The sequence below is a fragment of the Coenobita brevimanus genome, chromosome 49 (genome assembly GCF_032717465.1).
Source record: "Coenobita brevimanus isolate Jiangsu-jjx chromosome 49, ASM3271746v2, whole genome shotgun sequence".
NCBI classification, from domain to species: Eukaryota; Metazoa; Arthropoda; class Malacostraca; order Decapoda; family Coenobitidae; genus Coenobita; species Coenobita brevimanus.
Window position 1 is genome coordinate 2,542,591 of NC_137002.1, and position 15,103 is coordinate 2,557,693.

Sequence of the window (15,103 nt, forward strand, 5' to 3'; positions counted from 1 at the left end):
TATTCTGATTTCATTCTTCATATTTCCTAGTTAATTTATTCTGCTTCTGAAAGGTTTTTCACACAAGAGAGGGTTCGATAAAGACTTGACAAACCTTTCTACTAATAGAGGTCCTTTTCAGGTTGAGTAAACTCGGTTGGTGGTGAAATGATGAAATGAAAAGCGTGTCATCAGAGTGAAGGGACTAATGCCTGTTCTTTACACAAAGGTCATTAAGGCAAATCATCAAATTATGCCTGAGATTCGGAAAAAGAAAGGAAGAATAAGAAACCCTGAATTACTATATATCAACTGACTATGTGGGGGTCATTAGGGCAAATCATTAATTTATTTAGTCCAAATCACCCTCTAAAAACAACCTCTAAGAGCCAATCTAACTCCTTCAATCTTATGACACATTCTGATATTCTCCCAAGACAAATTTTTTTAGAATTCTTCAAATCAACAGACAAGTGTATTCAACTCATCAATAATATGTAGCAGTGAAGGGATGAAAGAATGAAGACATCTAACCCCTTCATGTTCTAAAAATCTCTCCGAAACTGAATATAATCATCTGGGGAAAGGGAGAACAAACTATAAATATCATCACAATCTTTCCCTCAAATAAAACCTCCAATATGCCCTTAGACTCTAACTTGGTCTAAATTTGCTATCTCATCATCTTGAATTCAAAGCTGTTGCGATATAGACGGTTGAATAGGACACTAATAACGAAAAAGTGCTACAGACAGTAGTCACAGCACTCTCCTTCCTGTCACTGAGCTGCCTGAAATAATGTGTAAAAGAATGAAAATCTGGGCCAGGTTAATGTATAAAGTATGGTTGTTTTAAAGTCAGATGTCTATTTGTACTGCTGGTTGAACACGGACAAGGGAGGTAGAGAGGAAATTGCTGTTGTTGTTGTGGTCCCAAGTTCATCTGGATGGAAACTCAGTGGACTGCAAGAAATCAGCCACTTCAGGCAGGCATACATAGAGATTTTTTGTTAGATGTTCAAGGATTGTCTGCTTGTAAGAGGGGAGGGAAAAGGATGATGGGAAGAAGAAATGAGAGTAAGGAAGAAATGAAAGGAGGGAAGAAGGAAAAGAGTGGGGAGGAAGGGAGGGAGGAATGGGAGGAGAGGAAAAGGGAATGAAAAAGGAAGGGAGGGAAGAAAAGGAGGGAAGAAAAGGAGGAGGGAAGAAAAGGAGAAGAGAGGAAAGGAGGGAAGGAAAGAGAGAGGGTGTGGTCTCAACCTTACATAATCCACTTCTCTCCCACACAGATTCATTTCTTCCTCTCCTCTTCCCTTCCCTTCCCTTTCCTTTTCTTCTCTTCTCTTTCCTTTCCTTTCTCTCCTCTCATCTTTCCTTTCCGTCTTCTTCCCTTACCTTCCTCTCCTTGTCCTTTTCCTTCCTCTACTCTTTCCCTTTTGGTTCTCATCCTTTCCCTAGTTCCTCTTCCCTTCCCTTTCTTTACGTTTCTTCTCTTCCTTTCCTTTCCCTTTTCTTCTCTTCTCTACACAACTCTACTCTTCCTCTCCTCTTTCATCTTCCTTCCTTTAATCTTCCCTTCCTCTCTTCTTCCCTTTCCTTACCATTCCTCCTCCTTTTCCTTGTCTTCCCTTCCATTCCCTTCCCTTCTCTCCTCTCTTCTTTCTTTCCCATCCCTTCTTTTTTCTTTTCTTTTCCTTGCCTTCCCTCTCCTTCCATTCTCTCTCTCTTTCTCTCTCCTCTTCCCTTCCTCTCCTCTCCTCTTCCTTTCCCTTCCTCTCCTCCTTCCCTTGCCTCCTCTCCCTTTTCCTTCCCATACACTCTTTCCTATACTCTCCCTCTCTTCCTTTACCTTCCCTTCCTCTCTTCTTCCCTTTCCTTCCCATCCTTTTCCCCATTCCTTTCCTCTCCTCTTCTGTTCTCTTCCTCTCCTCTTGCCTTCCCTTCTTTTTCTTTTCCTTCCCTTCCCTTCCCTTCCTTTCCTCGCCTCTTTTTCTTCTCCCCTTCTCTTCCCATATGTCCCTCTCCCCTTCACTTCCCTTACCTCCCTCTCCCCTTCCCTTCTCTTCCCTTCCCTTCCTCTCCTCTCTTCCTCCTTCCCTTGCTTCCCCTTCCTTTCCCTTCCCATAATTCTCTCTCTCTCTCTCTCTCTACCTCATTTCTGTCCCCTTCAACACTCCTTGCCCACCCCTCCTCACTTCTCTTTTTCTCCTCTTCCATCTTCCCTTCTCTATCCATTATTTCTCTCTTTACCCCTCCTCTTCCCCCATCCCTCTCTTATCTCCTCACTCTCCCTTCGCCTTTCCCCCCATCCTCCCTTTCTCCTTCCTTCTTCCTTTTCATATACCTCCCCTCCCTCCCTACCAATTAATACATAGCTCACAATAAACCAGAATAAGAAAACCTTCACACTGACTACACACACACACACACACACTACATATGGTGCAATACTACTATGTCTTATTCATTTATATTCTTGCCAATGCTGAACAAAATTATTTATTTAACAAAACCGTGGTGAAAGTGGAAATGACGGCTATATCTAACCCTTCCAGTTTGAAAATTCTCCCATAAACTGAATATAATCGGCTAAACAAGGCAAGAAATTTCAGACACACGGTTATTTCAATTTCACCTCCCAGCAGTTTGGTTGCATTCACCTTCCCACAATCCTTTTATTCTGAACCATCCTTCATCCTTTCCACTAACTGTTTTGCATAATTTTTCTTAATACCTCATTTTTATGGTACTGTACCTAAATCATCCCCCACCCTCTCACCTAATATTATCTTCTCCCACATTCCTCCTTTCTTATGTGATCTTTCCTATCTTCCAATTCTCTAACCTCACACACCCTGCCTTATCCCTCCCTCTATCCAGACTCATCCCTCAACCATTTCATCCCTCCCTCTGTCTTCCCCTACCCTGCCTCATCCATCCCTCAATCCTTCCCCACCCTGCCTCACTCATTTATCTTCCCACCATATATTCCACTATCCCCTCCACCTCTACTCCTACCTTCCCCCATCCTGCCTCATCCTTCCTCTACTCTGTCTTATCCTTTCACCCATCCAGATTCATCCTTCCCCTATCTCACACCCTCCCCCTACCCCTTTATCCTGCCATGCTATCCTGACTCATCCCTCAGCCTATCCTTCCCTAACCTGCCTTATCCCTCTTTCAATTGTCTCATCCCTCCTTCTATCCTGACTCATCCTACCCCTATCCCACACCCTCCCCTACTTACTTCATCCTTCCCCCTATCCCTGGATCTAGCCCCGCCCTAACACTTATTCCTTTGCCGTCTGTTCAAGGCCTCAAAGTAGATCTACAAAACACTCCTCCACCTTTCTCCTCTACTGTCTCTTCTTCCCTCCTTACCTCCCCCCCCTCTCTTTCTCTCTCTCTCTCCCTCCTTCCCCTACCCTCTCTTCTCCCGCCCCCATCCTCCTCTCTAGCCACACCCTTCCCATTTTCCCTTTCTTCCCTCACTCATCTCTTCTATTCCCCATCCCCTCACCCTTTCCGACACCCCTCTTCCTTTCTCCTCTTCCCATCCCCCTCCTTCCCCCCTCCTCTCTTCTCCCCAACACTCAGCCCCACCCAAGGATGTTTAAACTTCCTTGGCCCCGCCCTTCCCATCTTTCCTCTTGGTCATCTGTCCTACACCCAGACTCTCCTCCCCATTATCACGCTTCGATGCCACCCTCCCATCTTCCCTTTCCTCCCCGCCCTCTCTTGTTTCTTCTTCCTTCTCTCCCTCCCTCGCTATTTCTCCTCCCTACTCCCCTCACCACCACCTATTTTTACCCCCTCCCCTCTATCCTCTCCTCTCCCATTCTCGACCCCACCCATCCTATCTTCCCTCTCCTTCGTCCTCGCCTCCAGACTGTAAACAAACGAGAGCATTCGAGTTCACCGTTTTTTTTTTTTTCTTTTTTTTAAATCTGCGGACGCTTGACGCCAACAAATTATACAAACATGAGCTGATCTTGTCACAGCTTGAAAAAAATGCAGAGAAAATCAATAAATAACAATGTCTGATGGGTTAAGGGGAAAAATCACTGTCACTACGAGACCTTGAATAAAACTGTCAGACATTAGCAAAAAAAAAATAAATAAATAAATAAAGTCGTGTTGAATTATTTGACTCAGCCCGGGGACTTTTGTTTTTCTTTTTTATACTGGGTAAGGCCATACGATTTTGTGTGTGTGTGTATGTGTGTGTGTGTGTGTGAAGGTGGTGGTCGTAGGGCGTGGTAGGGAAGAAGAATAAGGCCACATTAAGGTAAACAAGGATGACCACCCACTACCAAGGACACACTCACCTTCACACTCTCACTCACCCACCTCCTAACTCTCTCTCTCTCTCTCTCCACAGTCATCGTAGCTACACAAAAACTGACCACCTTAACCCCATTCCTATAGCTATTTATTTATTTTATTTTCTTACGGTCAGGGCAAAAAAGCATCAGACAAACCATAATAGGCGGGAAGATGATTCACGGAGTTACGAGCAAATAAGGGTCGTAACTATACATTGCAGAGAGAGAGAGAGAGAGAGAGAGAGAAAGAGAGACTTTAGGTATGTTACAATTTTCGTTTAATTTCACCTTCCTAACCACACCCACTGCCTCTTCTTCTCCATCCATCTTCTCTTTCCTTCCCTCCCTCCATCCTGTCCTCCCCCCCATCTTCTCTCTCCTAACCACACCCACTGCCTCTTCTCCATCCATCTTCCCTCACCGTCGCTCCCTCCATCCTTTCCTCCTCCCTCCTTCTTCTCTCCCTCCTTTCCCTTCTTCTCTCTTCTTGTCATCCTCAATTCCTTTCCTTTTTTCCCTCATTAACTTTTTCCATCCTTCCATCTTTCTGTTCTTATTTCATTTACTTGTCCTTCCTTCCATCCATCTTTCCTTCTCTATCCTTCCTTCATTCCATCCTTGCATAATCATTCCCTTTCTTCATTCTTCCTTCCTTCCTTCTTTATGTCCAACCTTCATTCTGTCTTTCAACCATTCAATTCATCTCTTTATCCATCCAGTCTTCCTTCATCATATTATTCCCTTTCATTTCTTCGTCCATTCTTCCACTCTTCCTTCATTCATTTCTTCATCCATCCCTCCACTCCTCCTTTATTCTATCCTTCTTTCTATTTCTTCATCCATCCATTCTTCCTTCATTCTATCCTTCCTTCCAGTCCTTCATCCATCCATTCTTCCTTCCACTCCTTCATTCTCTTCTTCCTTCCACTCCTTCATCCATCCATTCTTCCTTCACTCTATCCTTCCATTTCCTCATCCATCCCTTCATTCCTCCTATATTCTATCCTTCCCTCCATTTCTTCATTCATCCATTGTTCCTTCTTCCCATCCTCTCAATTACCTAACTAAATTTGTTGAATAAATCTATCCAACTCCTGTACTGGCCTCTGAATCTATCCATCTATCTACTGCCTAACCCCGCATCCTGTAAGTGTGCGACCTCGACAATGTATCTGATGGCATTTTTGTCCCTATTCAGTAACAAACCCTCACCTCTTCCTCCTCTCATTACACTCCACCCTCCCTCATATAACTGCCACACTACTCCCCAGCCTTGGTCTCTCTTCCCTACCATAACGTAAGCTTTTTCGGTTCATCGTCATCATTACCATCAATATCATCACCATCACCATCACCACCATCATCATCATCAATATCACCATCACTACCACAAGCACCACCACCATCATCATCATCAATATCAATGACCACCACCACCATCATCATTACCACCACCACCACCACCACCATCATCAATGTCATTACCACCACCACCATCATCAATATCATTACCACCACCACCACCATCATCAATATCATTACCACCACCACCACCACCATCATCAATATCATCACCACCACCACCACCACCATCATCAATATCATCACCACCACCATCATCAATATCATCACCACCACCACCATCATCAATATCATCACCACCACCACCATCATCAATATCATCACCACCACCACCACCACCATCATCAATATCATCACCACCACCACACCAACAACATCAATAACCACCACCACCATCATCAATATCATCACCACCACCACCACCATCATCAATATCATTACCACCACCACCACCACCATCATCAATATCACCACCACCACAACCACCACCACCACCATCATCTCCCCAACCCCAATTCTGCCAAACACTTCCCCTAAGCTCTCCACTGCCTAATGACGAAGGCCCTGGAGGCATTTTTGTCCCTGTTCCGTAATAAACTCTCACCCCTCCCTCGTACCACAACACGCCACCCTCCCTCACATAACTGCTGCACTACTCACCACCCTGGCCTTTCTACCCTACCATACCGAAAGCTTTTTTTTAGGTTTATCATCATTACTACCCATCATCATCATTACTACCCATCATCATCATCATTGCTGCCCAACACCTTCATCATCATTACTAACCATCATCATCATCATTGCTAACCATCATCACCATCATTACTAACCATCATCATCATCATTACTAACCATCATCACCATCATTACTAACCATCATCATCATCATTACCAACCATCATCACCATCATTACTAACCATCATCACCATCATTACTAACCATCATCATCATCATCATCATTACTAATAACCATCATCATCATCATTACCAACCATCATCATCATCATCATTACAAGCCAACATCATCATCATTACTAATAACCATCATCATCATCATCATTACCAACCATCATCATCATTACTAACCATCATCACCATCATTACTAACCATCATCATCATCATCATCATTACAAGCCAACATCATCATCATTACTAAACCATCATCGCCTTCATCACCATTATTATTATCATCATCACACTACCATCCTCACCATCATTACTAACCAGCATCCTCATCATCATTACTAACCATCACCACCACCACCACCACCATTTACCCACAAATAAGGTGGGGAAGGGTCTAGAAAGCAAGGACAGAGATGAATAAGACAAAGAACTACTCAGCACCCAGCCTAATGAAAATTAACCACATTCACTCACCTGTCAAGGCCCTGGAATCCTGAATAAAATAAAAAATAAATAAACAAGAAACTGTGTCAAGGCACAGCAAACCCGTCCCTGGCAGTCATTTAAGTGCTGACGTATAAACACAACAGGATATCTAGTCAAACATGTCACATAACAAATCTGGAGTAAATCAGGTGAAAATTAACGATTTTTTTTTGCCCATCTGAAGTTTGAGGCCTGACCCACCTGACACTGACCCCCTTACCGCTGAGTGGGGGGTGACCCCCCTGATGTAATGAGGCAAATTATAGGATGCAGAATTGAAAGATGCACCTTTAGGTTTTGGTTTCATGTCGACATGACGAATTTGAAAGAAGTTACGGCGAAAAAACGATTTTTTTTTTTTTTTTTTTTTTGGTGCCTACAGCCTGGGCTTGGCCCATTTTGGCCCAGAATTTAATCAGGTGATCAGAAGGTCATAGCCCATCATCACTGTAATTTTAGTAGTTTTTGCGAAAAGTTGTTAACAGACAGACAAACAAACAGACAAACCGAGTGAAAATACCCGTCCCCGAGACCCTCCGGGGCAGGGACGGATAATAAAAGAAGCTGACAGATATACTGGCTAAAAACAGGTCAACAGGTTTGCAGGCGAGAATATTTTTAATCCTGGACACACACCCTCAACCCCCCCCCCCACCCTTTGGCTTCTTCATCTCCCCCTCCCACCTCTCTCTCTCTCTCGGCCACACCCTCCCATGTGCACAAGGATAATTACAAATGACAAGGTAGGCATGTCTATTAACCCATGCCACAAGCATAGTAAACACCAATGCCGTCATCATCACTATCATTACCATCATGACCATCACTATCATCTATACCACAACCATCATCATCATCATCACTACTACTACCGTCATCCCTGCCATCATCATCATCATCACCATTACGGCCACCCATGCTATCATCACCAGCATCCTCATAACCCCTGCTATTATTATAGTCAATCTGACCACTATCATCACCATCATCATCTTTACCCTCATCACCATCACAACCACAACCACCACCACCACCACCACCATCATCAGCAGCATCTTTACTCTCATCACCATCACAACCACAACCACCACCATCATCATCATCATCATCATCTTTACTCTCATCACCATCACAACCACAACCACCACCACCACCACCACCATGATCATCATCATCTTTACTCTCATCACCATCACTACAACCATCATCATCATCATCTTTACTCTCATGACCATCACTACAACCATCATCATCATCATCATTATCATCATCATCTGAGGTTAACATCACTCGTGTCATAAAGAACCCGGTAAATATAAGATCTTTGCTTTATTCCGATTAACATAGAAAAGATACTGTTCACTTAAATAAAGGAGGAAAGGAGAGAAATAAATGGAAGGAAGCAAGCAAAGGAGGGAAAGAAGGAAAGGAAGGAAAGGATGGAGGGAGGGAGGGAGACAGGGAGGAAAGGCGGAAGGGAGGAAGGAAGAGCGGGAGGAAGGGAGGAAGGAAGAGCGGGAGGAAGGGAGGAAAGATGGAAGGAGTGGAAAGAATGGTCGAGGTACAGCTATGAAAGGAGAGGAGGAGGAAGGTAAACAGAGGAAACTGAAAGGAAGGGAGGAAGGACGACTGAAAGAAAAACAATGGCAGGAAGGAAGAAATGTAGGATGGAATGAAGAATGGTAGGAGGAAAGAAGATGCGTATGGAGAAAGAGGGAAGAAGAGCATCTACTCCTATCCCCTCAGGCAAGGTAATCCCTCCCCTCCATTCCTTCCCCTCCCCTCCCCTCGCTCTTCTAACCTTCTCCCCTTTCCTGCCTCCTCCCTTTCTTCCCCCCTCTCTCTATCTATCCATCTTCCAACTTCTACTCTCTCTCTCTCCATTCTTACCTGCTCCCCTTCCTTCTCTCTTCCCATTCTCTCTTTACAACCTTCCCCTTACCCTCTCCCTTCCTTCCTCTCCCCTTCCCTTTCCCTCCCTATTCCTTCCCACCACCTCTCCCCATTTCCCTCCAATCCCTTCCCTCCCCACACCCATCTCCCTTCCAATCTTCTTCCCTCTGCTTCTCACACCCCCTCCCTCCTCCCCACCCTCTTTCCCCTTCCCATCTCTCAGTTAACCCTCCTTCCTCTCCCCATCCCCACTCCTCCTCCCTCTTCCTTTCCCTATTCCCACTCCTCCCTCTCCCCCTCCTCCTTCCCAATACAAGGACCTCACCACGCCCTAGACACAAGTACACTTACGGTCAATAGTCCCTTTACACCAACTTAAATCACTACACTAACAGCCAATTAGGTCTGACAAAATTACCCCCTCACACCAACATTATTATTATTATTATTATTATTATTTTTTTTTTTTTTTTTTTTTTTTTTTTTGAAGACGACCTGATTAAGCCTCGGAGAGAATTTTCTTCATTAATCCTTTCAATACAAATCTTTCCTGTCTATCTATTTGTCTATCATCCAATCCTTTGTTACCCCATTACCTGCGTAGGAGGCTGGGGCTAGGCTACTCGATCCCAGCATTTGAGGGGAGGGTGACCAGCCTCACTCGCCCCAGAGCTGCAATAAAGCAAGAAAATCCAACTCTCTAATGAAACCCTCACGAGCTCCCATATGGCTGGAGGACCTTACCCCACTATACCACCAGGCGTCATGTGATTATATGGTTACCACCCAGCTTAGCAAATGGTTCAAAAAGGTTTCTTGGGTTACAGGTATCCATTTGGCTCGTCACTCAGTACAGTCAGCTAAAGGCAGCAGTACACCAAGTGAGTGGATGGTGACAAGAAAATGAGGAGGGGAAGACGAGAGGGAAAAAGGGATAGCTACACCAAGTGAGTGGATGGTGGACGCCCCTAACTTTCCAAGGCCAAATTAAATCATCTGCAGGGTAGTAAGAATAACATAAAATACGTCCTTGGGGAGAATAACTTAACCCTTCACCCCATGGACGCTATTTGCCGTATATTATTATCTAACAAGACTGCAGTTCTTTTACATTACCTTGGTCCAGATATTCATTCTTTGGGAGCTTCGGAGAAACACACTGGGGTGGTTTGGCCATGTGGAGAGGATGGAGAGTGAGAGACTGACGGGAAGAGTATATGTGAGTGAGGTGGAGGGGGGAAGAGGGAGAGGGAGGCCAAGGATGAGATGGAGGGATGGAGAGGAGAGGTATATGAAAGAGGGGGGTGTAAGCTGGGAGCAGGGCAGTGAAATGGCGGGGGACAGGGCGACATGGAGGAGATTTGTTTGTGGCCACCCCTTACAGGATGAAGGCATCTGACAAAAGAGATAGATAGGGAGCTTATTTCACTAACTCAATGACAAAAAAAAAAACTATTACCGCTATTCGCCCACTCCACACTTCTTCGTGACTAGGACCATAATAACCTGATGCTGATTTCACAACTAAAACACACACACACTACTACGGCTGTTCATCTATTCCACACTTCATCGTGACTAGCATCATATATATATTTTTTTCATAATAACAATCGCACGTAATGGCTAAATATTCAAGATGGAATTATGTCCATTTTACATCTAAAGTGAACAGCGTGTAGTAAAAATTAAATACGCCCTTGGAGGAATGAGTTAAGCCTTTGACTCCGTGGACGTCATTTCTAGCTTCTCTTCGCTCCCTAACACCTCTCCCTTAGCGATTTATTTTTGGGCATGGGTGGTTAATAGCCTTGTGTATGTTTATTTACGCCGATTATGGCGATACTGGAAAGGTTTACGTAACAGAAGAGGGCAATATGGAGCAGTAAAAAAATAAATCGCTTAGAAAAAGGTCTTAGGGAATACTTGTTACAAAATATCGTTCCTTTGCAGTTTATATCACGAAGGAAAACGGAAGAGGAAGAAAATACTATGACTCAAAACCCCTTCCATAGCACTTCTTCGTGACTAGCAGCACAGTCGAGTATCAAAGGACATGTGGTATTTTAGGACAAGTTATATGGGAAAAAAATAATAAAAAGATGAAGGAGAAGGAGAAGTTTTGAGAGAGAGAGAGAGAGAGAGAGAGAGAGAGAGAGAGAGAGAGAGAGAGAGAATTAATGGGAAACGATAATTGCCTTACACACACACACACACAATTACATAAGAGGATAATCGCTTCCCTACAATCACGTCTTAATTACTCCTCTTTGCTTCCTTAATTCGATTTTACTTAGCTCTGGAGAGGCCTTTCTTACTAGAGGGATTAGATACTGCCGCTATTAACCCCCTGAATAGTTGATTTTCGTGGTTCATAATAATAATAATAATAATAATAATAACAGTAACAATAAAGAGGAATGACGATAACAGTAATAATAATAATAATAATAATAATAATAATAATTGCTATTATTATTATCATTATTATTGTCATCATCATCATCATCATCATTAAAAAACAATTTGAATAATAATAACAAGAACAACAATAATAATAATAATAATAATAAAAATAATAATAATAATAATAATAAAAATAATAATAATAATAATAATAATAAAAATAATAATAATAATAATAAAAATAATAATAATAATAATAAAAATAATAATAATAATAATAATAATAATAATAATAACAATGTTCGGTAACAAAAATAAGTCACACACACACACACACACACACACACACACACACACACACACACACACACACACACACATACACACACAGGATTACTAAACACAAAGGCATTCTATCCTTCCCCTTTCCCAGCCTATCTTCAATTCAGCGCACGTTGTGATCGTCTTTTGTTTATTTTGTCCGCCTTAACCCTTACCGACAAGCTGCATAAGGGCGGGAATATGGGAGCCACCGTTACACCCTTCCCTCAGCGATTTAGTCGATACGCTACATTATTATTATTTTTCATATTAATTTTCTTCAGTACGGTGGCTTTTTCTTCTTTTTTTTCTTTCTGGTACTAAATAATTTTAATCAGCTAAGGAACACCAGTAACAGAAAACGGGATTATGAAGGCTTCTGTACCCCCTCCAGTTCAAGTTTCAAAGCTTAACAGAATCGCCCGGGGGTTGCACGAAATAAAAATTAAGTCCTCGTTTTAAAGGGGTTAAGTGAAGAGAACACGTCCTCTAAGGGTTTTGGGCGTGGCCGCGGATCCGGGTTGGGGGGAGGGGGGTCGGAATGGTATAAAAGCGCGGGAAAGCCATAAGGGAGTCAGTCTTCCCCTCCACTGCATTTCCCGGCGACATGAACGCACTAGTAAGTCTTATGAACTACGATTAACATCAAAATCTTCAGAGTTTTAGACAAATATAAGTTTAAAATAACACTGAGCATCATGTGTTGGATTATTATTATTATTATTATTATTATTATTATTATTATTTCTGAATGTTGAGTCAAGGGATATCGTGCTTATAATGGCTTGAACTAACCCTAATTACCGTCTGCCTAACAATATCACACCTACAGTATGGGGGACGGAGGAAGGGGAGAAGCGTATCTGCAGTAAATAAAAATGGGGGATGCGTAAACTGGGTGGCGGGGAGATGCGTATAATTGGTAAACATAACAAAACGTGGGTGACCGCGGGAAAAAAAAAAATGTTCTTGGCTCAGATAGCGGGGGGAGACAGGAAAAGCAAGGAATTGGCTAATAATGACTGGGGAATAATATATGGAGAGAGAGAGAGAGAGGGGGGGGGAGTGAAGTGCAAAACTGACAAAAAATTAACAGGCGAGTGGCAAAAAAAATAAAAATACACAAGCACATACAATTACATCTACGGGAATCGCTCGTACAGTTTCGTCGTCGCGTCACCTTCACTCTCACTACCCGACTGCCATGACTTTGCCCTTCACTTCATGGCTGGCATTGTTGTGGGGGTTATGATCGCGGGAAAGGGATGCGCGGTCGGAAATTATGCTCTTCAATACGCTGCTCTCTCTCTCTCTCTCTCTCTCTCTCTCTCTCTCTCTCTCTCTCTCTCTCGTTACCTGCGGTCGATATAACTTTAGAGAACCATTTTAAACTCCTCCACTATGGAGTCTTCTCAATGCTAAACGAGTCAGGTAACAGAAAGTCATAAAACGAAAGTGATTTACTCAGCCTGAAAGGGTCAAATTAACAGTAGCAGTAAAAACGAAAAGATGTTCACGAAAGGACGTTATATCATCATCTTATGCAACTTGTACAACCTGATGACAAAGACAAACGGCGAACGTGGGCAATTCAAAGCAGAAGAAAGAATAAGGTGAGAGATGGTGGTATCAAACTGCCACTATCTGTCCAGTAAAGCAGCAAACGGCTATCACCAGGCAGCCAGTTATGCATCCCAAGACTAGGCAGTCATTCAGCTACCGTACCATACATGTAGGCTATTAGTAAAATGACTACAATGTACCCCTCATATCCCTCTATCTATCTAACTTTCTGACTAAAGCGAGTTACCTTAATTATTTATGGCGCTTGGTGGTTTAGTGGGTAATCAACGCGCTCCAATCGGACTAAGCCTGTGCAGGTTTTCATATCCAAAGGGTGATTGGGGTTTATTGCTCATGTACTGCCTCTCAGGGATAAGTGAGGGTGGTCACTCTCATCAAATGGCAGGACCAACTTGCCTAGCCCCGGGCTTGTGTGCTCCTCACAGGGCAACACTGGATTACATAATGATGATGACGATTATGATGATAATTTTTCTTTTTTTCTATTTGCAAGTTTTGTAACTGTCTTCTCTCATGTCTGGTCCTTTCTTCTTTCCAAATCTTGAATGAATTACTGTATGTTCACCAACAGTCAGTCTCTTTTGCTCACACTATGTCAAATATTTCTGTATGAGTGCCATTAGCAGTGGCAAGGAGGCGGGTGCATCAGAACTAATCTTGTCACGCAGTTAGCTAGTACAAATATTACCTTGCTTAGCTAATGTGTGACAGTAGGCTGGGGTTAACTGTGTTGCGTTGCAGGTGGTGCTGACAGTGGGTCTGAGCGTGGCAGTGGGGCTGCCTCATTACTACACTGGGCTGTCCCCTTACTACCCTGCCATCACCCACAACACCTACCAGTACCAAGTGGTGCCTGATGTTGCCCCTGCCCCAGTCCACCCTGCCCCACTGGTTGTGGCTGCTGCTGCACCACCACCTGTCCAATACCAGACCCAGCACCACTCCCAGGATGAACTAGGCCAGTTCTCCTTTGGTTATGCCTCTCCTGGCCAGGCCCACAGTGCAATCAGGGACTTCACTGGTGCTGTCAGGGGTGCCTACACCTACATCAATGCCGAGGGGAATGAGGTAGTTGCACAGTACATCGCTGATGACAATGGCTTTCGTGTGGCTTCCAATGCCCTGCCCATTGCCCCAGAGGCCCACCCAGAGGCTCCTGTCATGACCCTCCAGCAAGTGCCAGACACTCCTGAGGTAGAAGCTGCCAAGCAGGAGCATTTCCGACTGGTGGAGGAACAAAAGGCTGCAGTGGCAGCTGCTCTGGCAGCAGCCCAGGATGACACCATGGCTGCTCAGGAGACTAAACCAGAAGCAGTGGAGGAGGAGACAACAGAACAACCAGTAGTGGTGGAACATCCAGCAGATGAGAAAGAAGCAGCATCCCCAGCTGAGGAGAACAAAGCAGTGCCAGCAGCTGAGGGAACAGAAGCAGCATCCCCAGCTGAGGAAGAGCATCCAGCTGAGGAGACAGCAGCTCCACCAGCAGCAGAGTCTGAGGAGGCAGCAGAGTCTGAGGAGGCAGCAGCTGCACCAGCAGCAGAGTCCGAAAACCATGTCATTTTTTACACCGGCTTGCCAGCACAACCCGTTGTTGTGAATGCTGACATAGGTCCTGCAGTCTCCCCGGTGATCCGTGATGCTGAGCAGCTGCGCATCATCCACAACCCCAGCCATGGCACCTCATACAGAGTTCTTTAAACTTACATCACCATCCTGGATTAGTCTTACATGACAGTATCTACACAGACTTGCATCCTTCCTTAATAAAACAATATCCATGCCCCTCTTGCATCCTTCCTTAATAAAACAATATCCATGCCCCTCTAAACTCTCAACC

The 15,103-nt window shown here is 44.0% G+C and overlaps 2 protein-coding genes across 2 annotated transcripts in view; one reads left to right on the forward strand and one right to left on the reverse strand.

The window, feature by feature from the left end:
* The window catches only part of Rbcn-3B (WD repeat-containing protein Rbcn-3B), a 94,496-nt gene that overhangs the window by 16,272 nt on the left and 63,121 nt on the right, over positions 1 to 15,103 (reverse strand). The window lies entirely within an intron of this gene.
* Positions 12,290 to 14,964, forward strand: LOC145399393 (uncharacterized). Its single transcript, XM_080272014.1, has 2 exons — positions 12,290 to 12,301; positions 14,008 to 14,964. The coding sequence occupies exons 1-2, from the start codon at positions 12,290 to 12,292 to the stop codon at positions 14,962 to 14,964; spliced, it is 969 nt and encodes a 322-aa protein (XP_080128140.1).